General features: G+C 43.1%; 1 protein-coding gene across 12 annotated transcripts in view; it reads left to right on the top strand.

Moving 5' to 3' along the window:
* fryl (furry homolog, like) overlaps nucleotides 1-18,837 on the top strand; it is a 71,890-nt gene that overhangs the window by 41,875 nt on the left and 11,178 nt on the right. For 7 of the 12 annotated variants that reach the window (XM_084355533.1, XM_084355540.1, XM_084355537.1 and 4 more), the window contains 35 exons: nucleotides 81-318; nucleotides 403-579; nucleotides 691-777; nucleotides 874-1,142; nucleotides 1,414-1,621; nucleotides 1,774-1,898; nucleotides 1,997-2,054; nucleotides 2,499-2,590; nucleotides 2,696-2,868; nucleotides 2,979-3,139; nucleotides 3,224-3,334; nucleotides 3,959-4,113; nucleotides 4,204-4,303; nucleotides 4,428-4,596; nucleotides 5,695-5,963; nucleotides 6,059-6,199; nucleotides 6,298-6,466; nucleotides 6,580-6,664; nucleotides 6,969-7,081; nucleotides 7,170-7,320; nucleotides 7,740-7,843; nucleotides 8,095-8,277; nucleotides 8,447-8,648; nucleotides 8,916-9,037; nucleotides 9,154-9,341; nucleotides 9,718-9,812; nucleotides 9,917-10,512; nucleotides 10,907-11,175; nucleotides 11,263-11,403; nucleotides 12,846-13,046; nucleotides 13,161-13,322; nucleotides 13,861-13,971; nucleotides 14,141-14,317; nucleotides 14,970-15,170; nucleotides 17,235-17,426. In XM_084355533.1, coding sequence (XP_084211659.1) covers nucleotides 81-318; nucleotides 403-579; nucleotides 691-777; nucleotides 874-1,142; nucleotides 1,414-1,621; nucleotides 1,774-1,898; nucleotides 1,997-2,054; nucleotides 2,499-2,590; nucleotides 2,696-2,868; nucleotides 2,979-3,139; nucleotides 3,224-3,334; nucleotides 3,959-4,113; nucleotides 4,204-4,303; nucleotides 4,428-4,596; nucleotides 5,695-5,963; nucleotides 6,059-6,199; nucleotides 6,298-6,466; nucleotides 6,580-6,664; nucleotides 6,969-7,081; nucleotides 7,170-7,320; nucleotides 7,740-7,843; nucleotides 8,095-8,277; nucleotides 8,447-8,648; nucleotides 8,916-9,037; nucleotides 9,154-9,341; nucleotides 9,718-9,812; nucleotides 9,917-10,512; nucleotides 10,907-11,175; nucleotides 11,263-11,403; nucleotides 12,846-13,046; nucleotides 13,161-13,322; nucleotides 13,861-13,971; nucleotides 14,141-14,317; nucleotides 14,970-15,170; nucleotides 17,235-17,426 — 5,995 coding nt within the window. The remainder of the gene's footprint in view (nucleotides 1-80; nucleotides 319-402; nucleotides 580-690; nucleotides 778-873; nucleotides 1,143-1,413; nucleotides 1,622-1,773; nucleotides 1,899-1,996; nucleotides 2,055-2,498; nucleotides 2,591-2,695; nucleotides 2,869-2,978; nucleotides 3,140-3,223; nucleotides 3,335-3,958; nucleotides 4,114-4,203; nucleotides 4,304-4,427; nucleotides 4,597-5,694; nucleotides 5,964-6,058; nucleotides 6,200-6,297; nucleotides 6,467-6,579; nucleotides 6,665-6,968; nucleotides 7,082-7,169; nucleotides 7,321-7,739; nucleotides 7,844-8,094; nucleotides 8,278-8,446; nucleotides 8,649-8,915; nucleotides 9,038-9,153; nucleotides 9,342-9,717; nucleotides 9,813-9,916; nucleotides 10,513-10,906; nucleotides 11,176-11,262; nucleotides 11,404-12,845; nucleotides 13,047-13,160; nucleotides 13,323-13,860; nucleotides 13,972-14,140; nucleotides 14,318-14,969; nucleotides 15,171-17,234; nucleotides 17,427-18,837) is intronic. The other 5 variants (XM_084355541.1, XM_084355538.1, XM_084355535.1 and 2 more) reach the window with 2 other exon arrangements.

Raw genomic sequence — 18,837 nt, 5'->3', positions numbered from 1 at the left:
GACACATCACGACACAATCTGCTGCGGCTGAGGTGGCCTTCCACATGTCCTTTGATGTCTTTCTCTCTCTCTTTCTCCAGGCTAACCATCCACATGGATGAGGAGCTGCGTGGCCTTGCCTTCACCACCCTTCAGGCCCTGATGGTGGATTTCCCAGAGTGGCGGGAAGACGTTCTCTCAGGCTTTGTCTACTTCATCGTCCGCGAGGTAACTGACGTCCATCCCACCCTGCTGGACAACGCTGTAAAGATGCTGCTGCAGCTCATCAGCCAGTGGAGGCAGGCAGTGCAGAGCAGCAATAAGAGCCACGACGTGCAGGTTGGTCTAAGACGTTTCAGCTGTATTAAGTTAATTGCTGTGAAAAGTTCAGGTTGATTTTTAATTCAAAGTTCTTTTACACAGGGCTCAAGCAGCGGTCATTCTCTGTCCCTGGAGCGCACTCCTGTGTCAGGTGTGCTGCATGTGGTGGAGGGTTTGGCCCTGGTGGTGCTCTGTAGCTGCCGCCCTGCCACACGCAGGCTGGCTGTTAACGTCCTGAAGGAGGTCCGAGCGCTGCACACTGCGCTGGGCATTGGCAAGGTAATTACTTTAGACTCACAGTGCATTTGAGAACGGTCAAATGAGTTTTAATCTGTAGAGTTTTTTTTGGTTCATGTACTGTGTTTTCTGACAATTGTTCGATCTTTTCAGGGGGATGAGGAACTAGCCATTGATGTCATGGATAGAGTAAGTGCATCAGTGTTGGAGAGCTTCATTCATCTCACAGGAGCTGACCAGGTATAAACTTTATAAAACCTTTTCTTCTTTACAGAATCCTAAAACTTGTTCAAACACTCTCAGACTCAACTCGTCTCCATCTGTGTTTCTCTGTAGACAAACCTGCTGTACTGTCCCAGTGGGATTGATCTGCAGACACTAGCAGAGTGGAGCTCCTCTCCCATCAGCCACCAGTTCGATGTGGTGAGCCCCTCACACATCTGGGTGTTTGCCCACGTCACTCAGGGCCAGGACCCTTGGGTCATCAGCTTCTCCAGCTACCTGCGGCAGGAGCACCTGCCCAAACATTGCCCCACTGCCCTCAACTACGCATGGATGTTTGCCTACACCCGCCTGCAGCTGCTGTCGCCACAAGTTGACATCAAGTATGTTTCCTCAAGCTTCTTTTGTTCTCTGGGTTTGAACTTTGATGTAATTGTGTGTGTTTCTGTCAGTGTGGTTTGTTTTTATTATAGACAGGTGATGGTGTCTCTGTGATGACATCATGTACTAGGATTGTAGACTAAACCAAATAGTACTAGCTCAATAGACCCGACACAACAGAAATAAAGGCATATGAAGCATGTGAGGTTCAGTGTTTTCTGCCTTTTTGTTGTCACGTCATTCATCTCCGACCTTTCCTGTTTCCACTCACAGTAGCCCCATCAATGCCAAGAAACTGAACAGTCTGAATAGCAGTGACTCCTACATTGGTCTTTGGAGGAACTACCTGATTCTCTGCTGCAGCTCCGCCTCCTCCTCCCCCTCCATGGGTTCATCATCCTCCACCTCTGGCTCCGTCCGCTGCTCCCCGCCTGAGACGCTGGCGTCCACGCCGGACAGCGGCTACAGTTATGATTCAAAGGTCAGGAGCACATGCAGAAATGCACACAAATTTACAAGATCTTAACTATATTTATAAAAAAATATATTACAAATTTTCTAAGTTTGAAATAGATGATTTGATCTGTTTTTACTCTTCAGCCATAACATTGCTCTTCCTGTGTGTGTTCATAGATTGTTGGCACTCCGTCCCCCTCCTCCCTGTTCAAACACATTGTTCCAATGATGCGCTCTGAGAGCATGGACATCACAGAGTCTCTTGTGTTGGGGCTTGGCAGGACCAACCCCGTGGCCTTCAGGTACACAACGCTCAACATAATGCATATATATAAACCTTGGTGTGCCTTCTTTTATATACTTGTTTTGTTTATTTACCTGTAACTTTCCTGTCCTTCAGAGAGTTGATAGAGGAGCTAAACCCCATCATAAAAGAAGCTCTAGAAAGAAGACCTGAGGTAAGTGCAGTTAGTTGGTAATTTTGAAACCTTTCTGTTACAGTTCTGTGTAGAACTGCAACGATGAGTCAGTTAGTTGAATGAAAAAGAATTTGTTAATTCAATTTTATAATTGATTTATCGTTTTAGTCATTTTTCAAGCAAAAATATCAAATATTTTCTGTTCTAGCTTCTTAAATGTAAGGATTCGCTGCTTGAATTGTCATTTATGATGGTAAATGAAGAGTCTTTGGGCTTTAGGCTGTTTGTTGGACCAAAGAAGTGATTTCAAAATATCACTTTGGGCTACATTTTTTGACATTTTATAGACTAAATGATTAATTGAGTAATTGTGAAAGTAATCAGCAGATTAAACAATAATGAAAATTGTCGTTGCAGCCCTAGTACTGTTTTTAGCAAATGACAATACACTGAACTAAAACTGCACCTCTCTTTACTCTGCAGAACATGAAGCGACGCAGGCGTCGTGACATCCTCAGGGTCCAGCTGGTCCGGATATTTGAGCTGCTGGCTGATGCTGGTGTCATCAGTCAGATGTATGTAAACCACAACAAACTTGGACAGTGTGGTAAAGATTGATTTTGGACGTACATATAACATGTTTATAAACATTCTTCTGTTTGTGACTGTTCTTCATACAGAGCTAGTGGAGGGTTAGATGGAGAGAGCCACTCTTTGAACAGCACGCTGCTTGAGTATGTTGATCTGACCAGGCAGCTGCTCGAGGCTGAAAATGACAAGGACTCTGACACACTGAAGGACATTCGCTGTCACTTCAGTGCACTTGTGGCCAATATCATTCAGAATGTTCCAGGTATAATTCTTAAATCCCCCCCTTTTCAGTCAGTTAAAGACAAATTCCTTGTATGAATGTCTAAAAATGAAAGTGTCTTATGTATTAATTTCGTTCCTGTTTGTGTTCAGTACACCAGAGGAGGACCATCTTCCCCCAGCAGTCATTGAGACACAGTTTGTTCATGCTGTTCAGTCACTGGGCCGGGCCCTTCAGCATCATGTTCACTCCCCTCGACCGCTACAGTGACAGAAATATGCAGATCAACCGCCATCAGTACTGTGCACTAAAGGTACACACAAGAAAATATAAAGATATACATGTAAACAACATAATCCATGCTCACTGATAACTAACAGCTTGTTTAATGTTGCAGGCCATGTCTGCAGTGTTGTGTTGTGGACCTGTAGCTGACAATGTTGGCCTTTCCTCTGATGGCTACCTCTACAAGTGGCTGGACAACATCCTGGATTCTCAGGACAAGAAGGTGAGAGACATATAACCATTTCAGCCCACATTATTTATCACTGAAATTGTCTTTTATAGTCTGGCCAAGACATGTTAATGAGTGCAAAATGTTAGGCTGAAGTAGAAGTGTGCTTCGGTAAAGAGTCTTGAATGCTCAACCAAGTAGGGTGTAGAAGAGGAAGCTAGCATGTCCACACAAAGGCCACTCCTCCATGTTTTGACTTCAGTCCTTATCAGAGCATATAAAACCTTCAGCAAGGTCATGGGATATGTCCCATACCAGTTCATCTCAATGGATGAATGTAATTGTTGCAATGAACATAAGATAAGCATATCATTTTTATGTTTCTAGTGATACGCATCATATAAAACTTTAGATTGGTTCAGTCTGGCTGCACTCCAAGACCTCCAGAGGTCAAACTTATGCAGGACAGGTTCACATAGTTTGACACTAGCGCTATACAGTGGTGTAGAGAAGTACTGCAAGACATCAGCGCCAAACTGTTCCATTCAGATAAAGAACTACACAGTGAACCCGTGTACGCATGCTTATTTTCAGTGGGTCAAAATGAGCAGGCTTGTGTAGTGACTTTTGGGAGAAGTGAACCTGTGGTTCTTACAGTTGCTCTGTACTCTCCTGTAGGTTCACCAGCTGGGTTGTGAGGCTGTGATGCTGCTGCTGGAGCTGAATCCAGACCAGAGCAACCTCATGTTTTGGGCTGTGGACCGCTGTTACACCGGCTCTCGTCGCGTGGCTGCAGGTTGCTTCAGGGCCATCGCCAATGTCTTTCACAACAGGTACTACACATTTCCAGCTTCAATGTGAACTCATTTCTGTGTGAACTCTTTTCTGATCAAATACTACTTGTGTTTTATATTTTCTCTAAGGGATTACCAATTTGACACTGTGGTGCTGCTGAACCTGATTCTATTCAAGGCGGCTGATTCTTCCAGGGAGATCTATGAGGTGGCCATGCAGCTGTTACAGGTCCAAATCTGTTTTATTTCTTCTAAAAGCTCTTTTACACATCTCCACATAATGCTGCTATATATGCTTTTATCATGAATTAAATACAGAGTGTTGTGATTGTCTGTCTGTGTGAAACTAATAGATCCTGGAACCAAAGCTCTTCCGTTACGCCCACAAACTGGAGATCCTGCGAACAGATGGTATCTTGACGCCTCCCTCACCGCTGCCACACCTCTACTCTGTGTCTTACTACCAGCTGTCTGAGGAGCTCGCAAGGACTTACCCAGAGCTCACGCTGCCCATCTTCTCAGGTTTGCTACATTACACCTTGTTAAGCTGCTGTTGGGGTAGCAGGGTGCTGTAAAGTGTGGAATTATTCCATCAACTCGAAGGTTTTATTTGCCTGTGACAGCAGGGATCTGCCCTTTGTCTGTATCCCCAATATAGCAACTGAAAACCTAGCTGGCCATGATCACATGTACTTCCAGCCTCACAGCAGCCTTTTTTTTAACCACACAAATACTTGCACACAACTGAAAATGCAAGGTCTTGGAATTGAGTCATTCTTAACAAAATGTGAGTTTCAATATCCAATATTTTTCAGTCTGTGCTCTTTTGAAAATTGCATCACATGATTATGTGAATGTTTGGTTTGTGCTCTGTGAAGTTGATAATTTTTCAAAAACATTTACAGTGTCAAGAAGTGTGCATATTATGTCTTGTATGTGAGGGTGTCAACAGCCTTTAAATCAGCACAGGTGATAGCCATGCTACTGTAAACTTGAAGTCATACAGACAACAGGAGTGTAGACAAGACGAAAGATCTGTGAGATCACTATTTCACTTACTTTTTAATGGACAGTGAAAATCAAAGGAGTAACTCCAAACATTTTTACACTTTGAAGTGTATTTACATGGTCTTGGGAAGTACTGTTGCATATGTGAAAAAAGTAATTTAAAGCTTTGTGTGACTCCAGAGGAAGCTGCATGTAATCTTATAAATGGCCTCAAGTGATGTCACTCAGTAGCTGAGTTGTATTGTGAGTAATGTAGGCGCCAGGTTTTACCCTTAAATATACTTTCGAAGTACACAGAATACGACACAAACACAGCAGATCTCAGTTTTAGCTGCTTTTGACTGTCTGATTGATCAGGAGAAGTCCACTCGTGCTGACGCCCATACATGTTACTATGGTGACCAAATGATTCACATAAATATAAACATAGCTTATACAGATCGATAACAATGAGAAGGTGAATTCAGTAGTAGCTTTTCAAAAACTAAGCTATCAAAAACCTGCAAGTATTATGGATGCTATGATACTGGTTTGTCTAAAAGATAAAAATGAGGTTGGAATGGCCAGAATCAGTTTCAACTAACAACTATCCATCCATTGTCCTCACTCCAGAGGTGAGCCAGCGTATCCAGACAGCGCACCCCGGTGGTCGTCAGGTCATGTTGCACTACCTCCTACCTTGGATGAACAATGTGGAGCTGGTCGATTTCAAACCAGCTGTTCGGCGACCGGAGGATTGCGGCAGCGGTGAGGAAGACGAGGATGTACACGAGCGGGAGATAATGATGGTCAACAGCCGGCGCTGGCTCCGTGGAGAAGGCTGGGGCTCCCCGCGAGCAACAACCATGGTGCTAAACAACCTCATGTTCATGACCGCAAAGGTGAGACAGCCGATGGCCCGTCAGTACTCGGATTTACGTGAACAGGATTTGATATGAGATAGGTAATTGATCATGAAATTATATTATTTTGACAGTACGGGGATGAGTTTGCCTGGTCGGAGATAGAGAACGTGTGGACTACATTAGCAGACAGCTGGCCAAAGAACCTCAAAATCATTCTGCACTTCCTCATCAGTATGTCAGGAGTCAACAGTGATCCCAGCCTCCTGCCCTATGTGAGTCACAGCACATTTACCTTATATATTTCATCTGTTGTTTCCCTTTGTTCACTGTCCACCCCTCACATGTCTGACTGTCACATATGTGTCTACAGGTGAAACGAGTCGTGGTTTACTTGGGCAGAGATAAGACTATGCAGCTGCTGGAGGAGTTGATGTGTGAGCTTGAGTTGACTGATCCCGTTAGCTCAGCGGTCACTCACATGGACAACCCCCCCTATTACCGCATCACCTCCAGTTACAAGATCCCCTCAGTCACCTCAGGTTAATCAGTAGTGTACATGCACTAGTTTACAGCTGAGGCCATGTTTCCAATACTTAATTAATGTGTGTTTTCAGTGCTAGATGGTCAATGTGTGTCTTGTGTGCTCTGGCAGGAACAACATCCAGCAGCAATACCATGGTGCCCGGAAACGACGGTCATCATGAAGGCAAGATTAAAGACTCGAACATGGAGGACAGGTACAAGCTAAAATACCAACTGAGAATGTGATGAGAGGAGCCAAACATATGTGTGGCGGCTATAAAAGCAACTGTGAAGCATTAAAAATAGTTTCCTTTTGAAAAGTTCAAGTTGTTTGCTCCTATTAAATCAGAAAGTCTAAGAGACGCATATCAGAGACTGTGAGATCTATAATATGAGGTTCTTTTAATTGGAAAATGTTGCTGACACATTGGATTAGATTCAAGTTGTTGGCCATGGGGGGGGGGGGAAATAATGAAATGCTGGCACTATCCTCTAAAATCAAGCGTGTCTGTTCTGCAGTTACACCCACCTGGATATCTACAGTGGTCTGAACAGTAACCTGAACCGACAGCACCATCGTCTGGAATCTCGTTACAGCAGCAGCTCTGGAGGCTCCTATGAAGAGGAGAAGAGTAAGTGCCAACTCATTACACAACTCAACTAAACACTACTCAGAATTTCTTCACAACAACATTTCTGCTTATCTTCTCCCTTCTCCAGGTGACTCCATGCCACTTTATGCTAACTGGCGTTTGAAGGTGATGGATCACAACCGACCAGAGCCTCTGCCCTTCCCTCCTACAGGAGGCTGTTGGTCTCCTCTGGTGGACTACCTGCCAGAGACAAACGCCCCTGCTGTACCCCTCCACAGGTACACCACACAACACCTTAACTCTTAGAGTCGGTGTTCGTACGGGTACCGAACATCCTTGACAGTGCTTAAATGTTAATATGTGGTATTTTCAAGGTTTCAAAAGTGATTTTGAATAACGTGCGTGAGACTGCTTGAAATTTCATTACCTTCAAAGTAACTCGCTATGTCTGTAACACATTTTGAAACTTGAAACTTACTTGTGTTTTCCTTTAATTTGTTTCCCCTCTGTAGAATGCTCTTATTGAACATATTGTTGGTTGTTTATGGAACAATGAAAGGGAAATTATTTCTGTAAAAATTTGACCATAGACAAATGTACCTGGAAAAAGCTTGAAAATGCTTCAAAAGTGCTTGAATTTGATTTGAGAAAAGGTTGTAGGGATCTGCTAAGTCAACCCATATTTTCTGTTTTTCAGATGCAACATTGCAGTCATCCTACTAACAGACCTCATTGTGGACCATGGGGTCAAAGTGGAGTGGAGTGCCTACCTGCACCTCTTGCTACATGCTATTTTTATAGGTAACTTGCCTCCTATTTATTCATATTTTGGATGCCTGTATCTTTCAAGAACAGATTAAGTCTCCTTTTTGGGGGTCCTCTCAGGTGTGCCTGAATAAACTGATATCTTCTACCAAAGCTTTCAGATTCAGAAGTATTTAAAAAGCATCTTGTAGAGAAGAGAGTTTAATTGACCTCTTATACTTCATTGTACCTCTACTCTCTAAATTCACACTATCTAACATCTCTCCCTCTTCTGTGTCTTCGTCCAGGGTTTGATCACCAGCACCCCGAAGTCTACGAGCACTGCAAACGCCTGCTGCTCCACCTGCTCGTCGTCCAGGGAGCAAATAGCAACGTTCAATCCGTGGCTATGGTGCTTTTACGCAACAGAGACTACAACGAGCCGAGGGTCCTGACTGTGAAGCCAGCAGCTCCAGAGTTCAACCTCACAGGTGTGTTATGCTGTGGAACAGTGGAGGGACAGTAACAGAAATATTGCACATGCTAATTATATATGTTGCTAAAGAACACTGGCTGGCAGCAACGTTCAAAGTATATGAAGTAGTATTTCTTGAGATGCTTTCATGCAGCTCAATGTTTGTATGTCGATTGCTCCTACAGGAGTGCAGGAGTTGTTGCCAGATTGTCAGCCATCACCCATGACAGACTCTGGTCTCAGCTCGAGCTCCACGTCATCCAGTATAAGTCTCGGGGCAGGAGGAACTGCGCTGTCCCACCTCTCACCCTCACTCCTCAGCGAGGTTGACGTCACTGCTGAACAGGACGAGAAGGTCAAAGCTCTCATCGAGTTCATTACCTCAAGGTGAGACAACACTGTTTCATTATAATAAGTAATTCACATTACATCTATTTGAGTCATATAGGTGTAGCCATGTTACTCATTCTGTTCAATCATTTGCTTTCATGCTTCCAGCAATATCTGACAGGACTGGGTATTTTTACGATGCATGGGTTTGATTTGGGGGTGATGTCATATGGTGTGGTAACTACTGATGTTTTGCAGTGTTATACAGATGTTACTTTCATCTAGTCACAATGCCTGATGGTGTGTTTGCTTCTTTTCCTGTAGAAAGCGGGGCCCACTCTGGAACCATGAGGACGTGTCGCCCAAAAACCCCAACATTAAGAGTGCCGAACAGCTGAGTGTTTTTGTCAGACATGTGGTGACTGTCTTCAAACAGTCCCAGACAGGTGTGTATGATCATAACTAGTTGTTGCTTCATTTGACTGATTTCAGCTTAGGAACAAAGGTGTGATTTTGATAGCTGTGTTATATTTTACCTCTATGTGTGTGTGCATCCTCTCAGGTTTCCAGCTCGAGTCTCTGCTGAGTGATGTGGCCCTACAGACGGCTCTGTCTTGCTCTTCTCGCCACTACGCCGGTCGCTCATTCCAGATTTTCAGGGCACTGAAGCAACCTCTGACTCCGGCCTTGCTGTCGGACATTCTCTCTCGGCTGGTGGAGACAGTGGGAGACCCAGGAGAGGAGGCTCAGGTCAGAACATGAAACAACTGCATGGTCCTGTTACGCATTGGTTTAATCTCACAACACGAGACTGTGCTGATAGGATCGTGTTTTGTGACACTCGGCTAGGCTATAAACTCATTTAATCCCTACAGTATTGCTCAACCTGTTGAAAAATAAGTCACTGTTACATTTACAGCACAGTTGGTTATACTTTCTGATCTAAATACATAGATTTGTTAGTGGTTGATGCTGTCTAAAACTGTGACAGGGTTAGGATTAGGGTTACAGGTACAAGTACAATTACTATGTAGAATAAGATGTAGATGTTGAACCAGTACGATATTTTAACTCACCGGTATCCAAACGGTTCAGTTTCTTACCGACTGGTGTTTTTTCTCCTCAGGGTTTTGTCATTGAACTGCTCCTGACACTGGAATCGGGCATTGACACGCTAGCAGACACAGTCAAAAACTATGACCTCCTCACTGCCTTAGCACAGTAAGTCCTCTACTGATAACCTCTTTATGTCACTATGGTTGACTCATTGTTTTGATTCATACTACCTGACATGCCTTTTACAAAAGTCATGGTTTTATTTACAGAACCCCGACCCGTGATCACTTCTTGGGGCCCAAGTTTGCTGCCAACCGGAAGAGCACAGGCCAGCTGAACCTGAACAGCGGTGGTCTGTACCATTATGTCCACACTCGCAGCAACTCTCTCCGTTCCAGCCTGATGGGTGGACAAAAAACTGACAGACGTAGGAGCAACACCCTTGATGTAGCCGACCGCCTCGGCGGCAGCCATGGTAATCTGGCGCGCACGCGGAGCTTATCATCGCTAGGTGGTGGAGGGGGTCCAGGAGGAGAAGCCATCCCCCCCGTGGACCCGTCAAACCTGATGGCCACCGTTTTCTGGATCGCCGCCTCGCTGCTCGAGTCGGACTATGAGTTCGAGTACTTGCTGGCCCTGCGGCTGCTCAACAAGCTGCTGGGCCAGCTGCCGCTGGACCGAGTGGACAGCAGAGAACGTCTGGAGAAGGTCCAAGCCAAGCTCAAGTGGTACAGCTTCCCCGGCCTGCTGCAACTCTTCTTGAAGGGCTTCACCTCTGCTTCTACTCAGGAGCTCACCATCCACCTGCTGAGCAAGCTCATCAGTGTCTCCAGGCATACACTGATAGACCCATCACAAGTGGCAGGTCAGTGTGTAGGACTGAGAATGTGCTTCCTGCTGACTTTGTCATGGATTTGATTAGGGTTGAAACTCACGATTATTTTCATTCATTCATTTGCAAATCATTTTCTTTTGATCAACTAATCGATTAAGCTGCTAATTGATGCAACTCTAGATCTGCTTTTTTGGGTTGTTTTTAGAAGATTTATTCCATAATTTGAAACATGTTTACTTGTGTGCCTCCAATCCAATAATCCCAATACAATGCAGTTGCATAAAAGCTTTTTCTTGTTCTCCTCATTGCATTTAGTGCTCAGTTCAATACTAACACTTCTGTCAATAGATGTATTGATATCAGAAATGTATAGCTTTTGTTCTACTTTTTTGACGTTGTCTCCACTGTTGTCTCCTGCCTGCAGGTTTTCCTTTGAACATCCTGTGCCTCCTACCACATCTCATCCAGCACTTTGACAGCCCCACTCCTTTCTGTAAGGAGACGGCTGACAAGATAGCCAAGGTGTGCGCCGACGAGAAGTCGGCCACGCTGTCCAACCTGGCCCACATGATGAGCCTGTACAGCACGCACAGCTACTCCCGCGACTGCACCAACTGGATCAACGTGGTCTGTCGCTATCTCCACGATGCCTTTGCCGAGATAACCTTGAACCTGGTGACTTACTTGGCTGAGGTAGGCGAGATAAAGATCTGACTTGTTGCTGTCATTCACGTACGCCTGAGATTAAACCAGTAAAATGTGCTTCTTTGTCTCTCTCAGTTGCTGGAGAAGGGCCTTCCCAGCATGCAGCAGTCCTTGTTGCAGATCATCTACAGCCTGCTGAGTCATATCGACCTATCAGCAGCCCCTGTCAAACAGTTCAACCTGGAGATCATGAAGATCATTGGCAAATATGTTCAGGTGAGCGGTCACCACACTTCCAGTCTAGTTTTCATCAAATATCACAGTCATTGCTGTGAAAGCTACTCGTCAAATGTTATCAGTAGGGGGGTGCACAATATTGAATGTCCAGTATGCCGGTATTCTCCAACCTTACTGTGATGGCCCACTGGCAGATGCAGACGTCCAATGCTTTTCAAAATGTGCACATTGCCTGCAAAACATGTAAAATAAGAAAACTTCTTAGTCAGCAGTTTGTCCCGTGTGTGTATGTTTAAAGTGTTGTCTTATTGGCCTGTCCTGCCAGTAGAAATGTCTGATACTGCTGACATGCCAATATTATCTTGCATTTTTTTAATCAGTTATTCTTATAGTTTAATTACAAAATTACTCAATAGGTAAACTTACTTTCCTATTAAAGCAATATTATGTAGAAATTGGCATTTTGTGTGATTTGGCGCCCCATACAGTTTCTGAGTTGTCGTTAATACAAATCCCAGGTTCGTAACATTTTGACGTAATGTAGGCGCCAACTACAAAAACAAAACTCAAAGCAGCATAACAATGTTATGTGTTTAAAACTTGTATCTTGAAGTAAACATGTATGTAACGCTGTGATCTTGCCCTCTCACTAAAGTTACATAGTGTAGTGCAGAAACAAGTAATAGGGCTGCAGACAGGCTGAGACAGAGGCACCATTCACAACAAAATGATTTTGAAGCTGTTATTTTAAGGTTAAAAAGTTATGTAATGTTGCCTTAAGCACATAACCTATTTCTTACTAATTCATTACATTACTTATTGTGCTATTTTCTGCAATTAACAGTACCAGCAACCTTCTGTCTCTGCAGTAGTGGGTTACCAAGGCACCACATGTATGTAGTTTGCCATATTTATAATAATGTTCTTACTGGGCGCACAGCCTATTTTTACATACAGACTGATGTATGTGAATACTGGGATGGCCTGGTCTATAAATAGGAGCACAATGGATAATAATAAAGAATAACATACATTAAGGTTCCGTGTTATGAAGCCTTTTTAATGCGGCTCCAGCTCTTTATGGAAGCCTTTTACTAGGCCTGACCCAGGACCCTTTATGCTTCTCACTCACAGCTGACTCTGACAGCTGTTATAATGTTGCTGCCTCGGGCTGATTCTGTTCTGGTTTTACTACTAGTGTTGCATTGTGTTTGTGCGTATACAGTACAGTGAGTTGTATTTGTTTGACATCCCTTTATGGTTCCCTGACATTAACCCATGCCATACATTGTAGAACATGGCACAGAAAACAAATGGCTTAAGAGATTGAGTGTATAGCTGCTGTGGGTAGTCAGGAATGCCTTGGCCTTCTGAGGGAAAGTATGTCCATTCACATTCATGTATTCTTCAGAAACACCCACACAGCTTGATGTTTCACAGTGGAATCATTATATTTCTGTGCTTCTTTTTTTTTCTCTCAGAGCCCACATTGGAAAGAGGCCCAAAACATTCTGAAGTTGGTGGTGTCTCGATCAGCCAGCCTAGTTGTTCCTGATGATGTCCAGCGCTCTTATAGCTCTGAATCCTGTGGCTCTCCAGAAATCGCCTTTACGCGCATATTCAACAACTCCTCGAAGGAGCTGCCTGGAAAAACCCTGGACTTCCACTTTGACATCTCAGAGGTCAGTGTCCTCCCCCTCCAGTTTTTCCTCACAACACTTAGTTCAGTGTTTTACACTTGCACAGGAAATGCTCTGTAGTTTTGTGATACTAACTGGGATTATTTGATTCTGTAGACACCAATCATTGGCCATAAATATGGTGACCAGCGAACAGCGGCAGGTCGGAATGGAAAGCCACAGGTGATCGCTGTGACTAGGAGCACCTCCTCCACATCATCAGGCTCCAACTCCAACGGTCTGGTGCCAGTAAGCTGGAAGAGGCCTCAACTCTCTCAGGTACCAACTCAGAGACACATGGCAACACTTATTCAAACCAGGAAGCAGAAGCTGATTTTAAATCAAAATGCAGTGCAAATTTTAACTAAATTAGAAAAAAAAAATCTGCACAAGAATTGATTAACTTATCTACGTACTACTGTTTGTGTGAATATTAAGATTTGGTTCAAGAAATAAGCAGCAGTAGGTGGTACTAATTCTCCAGTCAGAAGCCTTTTTGCCATAACAGAAGAAGACGAGGTGAAGATGAGCTTTGTGTTTCAAATTCACCCAAGCAAATAAACACATTGCTTCAAATAAATGTCTTCGTTAAATCACTGGAACATGATATAAATAAAAAATTTTGCTACTTCCATGTAGAATATAATGGAAAAGCCATATGTGCACCAAATGGTTAAGTGATGTTAAATAATCGTCTTTATTTTCACTCTGTAACTCCTTGTTTCTCATGGTCCTGGTGTCAGAGAGCACAGTGTTTGTCATATGTTGTAAAACACTCTCATATGACTCTCATCATGTTTATGTGTTCCTGTTACAGAGACGAACCAGAGAGAGGCTGATGAATGTCCTGTCTTTATGTGGCCCAGAGTCTGGCATTCCCAAGAATCCATCTGTAAGACTCCTCTCCTACTCTAAAGCCTCTGACAAGGTCTCTGTAAATCCACTGTTCAGAATACAGCACTTGTTATCGTGTTGTCTTTTTGTTGTTGTTGAGTTTGATTGATTTTTATTTTAGTTTGAATGGTTTTGCATGAACATAAATCATTAGTGTTTTACTATTTGATAACAAAGAGTGTCCTCCCTTCCTCTCTGTGCAGGTGGTATTCTCATCCAATGAGGATCTGGACTCTGCAGACCAGCAGACCAGTCTTATCCCCACAGTGGAGGAGGTGGTCAGAGAAGAGGAGGTGCAGGGAGAGGATACAGGCAGTGAGCAGCAGTTTGGTGTCTTCAAGGACTTTGACTTCTTAGATGTGGAGTTGGAGGATGCCGAGGTGAGAAATGACAGTCAATTAGACACACACAATAAGGCTTGTTTGTGTGTGGACAGTATAACTACAAAAATGATATTTTTCAAATGTGTAGAGTGCAGGGACCCTGATGCAAGTACTGCTGAACTCAATCAGTCACTTTCCATCACTACTTTTGTACCATTTAGTTTTTTTGTTCCAGATTAACAACATCAATGTTTTGTTTGTCCAACTTGCGTCTTATTTGTCCTGACTGCTGTCGTTAGAAACATTTCTGTGTTTTGTAACTGTCTTAAGTCTACTAACATACGTATTCCTTCTCTTCTCTTGCCACAAGGAGTTGCAGGTAAGTCTTTGGGCCTGAAAGCTTTTTAGAGACTCTGTTCTCAGCAGTGCCCTGGTGTCGTTTTATGTTGTCACCAAATAAAGTGCTGTAGTGCTTTGATTTCAATTTGTGGCTATTGTGGTTGTGAACCCTTTAATTTTTTAATAGTTTTAGACCATTGTATCATCACCATCCCAAAATGAGAAAAATCATCTCACCCATGCCTTCACGTCTTGTATTTTTTCCCCCTAAGTATGTGTTTGTCTTGTGCTTTGTATCCTTGTTTTGTAAAAATCTCCCCTAGCCGCTTCTGTCATGTGTCTCACTGCTGTTGTCTTGGTCGTCCTGCAGGGGGAGAGCATGGACAACTTCAACTGGGGGGTGCGTCGCCGCTCCCTGGAGAGTATGGACAAAGGGGACACGCCGTCTTTGCAGGAGTGCAAGTTCAAGGGCAGCACGCCGAGCCTCAACCTCACCAACCACGAGGACACGGACGAATCGTCTGAGGAGGAGGTACTGAGCGCTAGCCAGATTCTCACCCGCTCTGGCCTTGTAAGTCTCACTCTAGTCAGGGTCCCCCCTCCTCCACCTCCCTCAATCCACCCCACCATGCTCCTCACACAGCCTCCCGCTGGCATGGTGTGCGTGTGTGTGTGTGCGCGTACTGAGCTGGACCTGCTGCCAGTGTGGACAGGGGCTAGATGCTTGCTTCTTCGCTGGTGGTAGATTCCCCCCTTCAGCCTCAGCCCAGTCCCTCTACCTCTGACTGCTAGATTAATGCTATAGTCCCTCCTCGTATTAGCTTTTTTTTTTAACCGGTAAGTACAGTTTAGAAAGATTCAAATGATTTCTCAAGGTAAATCATTGATAATTGCTAGTTTCATTAGCAAGGAGAGAAGAGAACTTTTAGATTTTTACGAATAAATAACATTTTTTAAATTAATCCAGAATATCAGCATGTTCCTTTGCATTTGTTAACAGTGAGGCTGCTTCTCTCTAACTCTTCTTTGCTTTATTTCGCTTTGCAAGCAAGGGTCTTATCCAAAGCTGCCAATAATAATGCCATTAACATAAACACAATTCTTTACCTCTAATGGATTTTCTCTCTTCTTCTGCTCTTCTTGATCTTGGTAGTGCACGGTGAGAGAATGAGCTTTTGCCTATAGAAGATATTTGTCACCCAACAATTGTTTGTAGTCGTTCAGTATTCCTCTGTACCACTAGAAAAATGAGCATGCAGCATTTATGTGTGTGCCTAAACATAATTTTAAAAGAGTGTAGTGTAATATATAATTAAAATGAATGATGTTGGCATGATGTAACTTTATGCCTGACGCATTTTTTTAAAGGCTGAATTTGTTGAATGGACTAAAATGACTAAACGTGCCCTGCTTGATACACAAACATGATGTTTTATTTTTATTGTTCAGATGCAAATAATAAGAAACACAAATCACCACTGTTAAAACCTTTTGATCCTGCAAATAGCGTTAAGACTTAGTAATGTGAATTTGGTGCACAAGCGTATAATGACCAAAGTGGCCCATTGATGCTAAACTTAAAGCATATTAGCATATTAAACCCTGCATATCAATAACATATGTTGAACCTACATGTAAGGTCATATGAAGTGTCAACAATATGTAATGGGAAAACATGTCTGCAACACTTTCTATAAAGCCCTTGTCTATAACGCATTACAACACATCATGAACATACCATAACTCATCGTGACACCGGTATCTATCATGTATTAAAAACATACTTGGAATGTCTTATAGTGTGCCTGTACTCACATGCAATGATCGTTTATTATGCATGCTTTATGACAATAATCATACGATATAAAGCATTTTATGATGACTCATAAGGTCAAGTATCAGTGTTTCATAATTGCTGCAGATTTTGTGTTTTTTGTCTATATGTCAGTGTTTTCATTGGCCTGTTTGTGATCAGATAGCCTTATTGGCTACAAAAATGCAAATGACATGTTTAGATATTAATTCAAATTGTGCTCAGTACTCAATTATGATTTTAAAAGAAACTAAGTACCCAAAAATTGCTTAATTAAAGAAGTTTGAGTAGCTGTTATTAGTTACTTCAACGTTATAGGCAGACCTAATACATTACAAACTGGTAATAAGTCATGATAAGTGTTCTTATCGAACTTAAAGTGCTTTAAGTGAATTGAAAAAAAAGTCAATGCAAGAGCAGCACACAAAATGCTATAAACTTAAATGTTTTAACAAGCATTGACATACATTATACCATAATGTATGAGAGACATTGGTTTGAGAATGAGTTATGACAGTTGTTGTAAAGAATTATGAATATTCATGATTGCTTATAAATATGGTAATACAGCACTATAGGTGCATTATAATGCCTTATGAGTGTGTTCATAATGCATTCTAGACATGGGCTTTACAGAAAGTGTAACTAAAGTTTCCCATGTAAGAATTTGTAGAAGTTCTTCTAAAGTACTTTTGTCCAGTCTCTGTGTTGATATAGTGACAGCCATAGCCCTTAGCTGATGACATATAATACAATCTGTGTAGTGATTATACTGTGTGTCAACAGAGATTCGTAACCAGTCCTTATGTGTTTCTTCTCCAGCTCAACAGTGACTCTGCTACTGACGATACCGCATCCAACCATGTGGACTCTTTGCAGCAGTCTCAAGAATCGTCCAGCAGCGCGCTGACCGAGGAGGCCACTGTCCTGCCTTCTCTGCCCTCCCTTCCTCGTATGGATAGCCCCGTTTTGGAGATGGCCCACTCAGACAGCGCCAGCAGCCAGCTGCCTGAGGTGCGATCAATCGGGAGCAGCAATAAATTGTGGTGCTCGGGTGCTTTCTAGCTTGCCCTTTTTTTCTCTTCAACCTTTCTCTGCTTCTGCTCTGCTTTTCTTTGTATCTGTCATTGAGACGAAGGATCAGCTACCTTCAGGGGGTTTTGGCTGGGGTAAAAATGCTGATTCTATAACTGTGCCTACCCGCTCTCAGTTCAGCTGCTTCTGACTCCCTCTACCATTGCTTGCTCTGTTGCTTTGCTCTGGGTGTGGGTGCTGAAGGCTCGCCCTTGCCCCCTTTTAATACTGTATGTGGTTAATACCCTTGTGGTGGGGCTTGCTGGGATGTAGGGGCTTGCTTCCTCATGTGATTTTGGGAGAGATGAAAACAAGAGCTCACCTCAGGTTAGCTGTTACTGCTCATCTCCAATAACAAAGCAACTGACCATTTCAACTAAAACCCTCCATTAAAAACTTGTGAAATGGACCCCAGCTGCTTTATCTTCGGCAGAAGCATGTGTGAGTATGAGTCCATTACACGTGGTGTGTTAACTTAATGCAGTTCAGTTAAATCCAGTGGTGCTTTAGCCAATGAAACACCTTCAGTTTGCTACCATATTAACATGCCATGTGATGTAAAGCTTTGCTACTACTGCTACTGACATTTATCACTTATACTAACAATGGTGAGTATGTTTTGTTGTTGCTTCAAGTGCAGGGATTTTGCAGAATTTCCCTCACATGGTCTCAATCTTTTACCTTCAAACATAGCTCGTACGTATTTATTGTAAGTAGGCGGTCGTTCCACTTTCCAACTTTCCAAGAACTCGCTCTAGCCAACGGTCTCAATATCATCCCAAGGACATCTCCCCCATCACAGCCCCAGCTCTTAGTGTAATGAGCCCTAGATAAAACCATCAATACTCTTACTCATTCCCTCCAGGATGGCCACGACCACTTCTAAAAGCTTTCTGTAATATAGCTGCTGTCTCTGTGATGTACTGGCTGCCTGCCACACACGGCGTTCCCAATGCATTAGACTTTTAAATACAGAATTTAAAAAACAAGACAAAAAAAACAATCAAGTGCTCTTAATTAGAGCTGTGCGTGCTTTACATCTACATGGTTATTTTGTGTGGAGATTCCTGTGTTTAGTGCTAATGTGATTAAATCTAAATATATTCAGTTGTGGGTTATAAAAACCGTAGCCTCACTTAGTGTGTCTGCCCATCATTGATCACTGCTGTTTGGTGAATTTGTTACGTCGCTAACACAGTCTATCATTTATGTGTAGTTACAAGTGGAGGTCATAAATCAGTCCGTACTGATGTAACGTGCGTCAGAGTGCGTACAGTACATCTCATTCATCTGCTGTCCTGTTGTCTCTCACGACACTGCTGTTTTATTAGCAATGAGGTGGAGTTTTTAA

This window comes from Pagrus pagrus, assembly GCF_965226575.1.
Source record: "Pagrus pagrus genome assembly, chromosome: 6".
In the NCBI taxonomy this organism is placed as follows: domain Eukaryota; kingdom Metazoa; phylum Chordata; class Actinopteri; order Spariformes; family Sparidae; genus Pagrus; species Pagrus pagrus.
The sequence above is the reverse complement of the archived record's forward strand: the minus strand, read 5'-3'. Positions and strand labels throughout refer to the sequence as shown.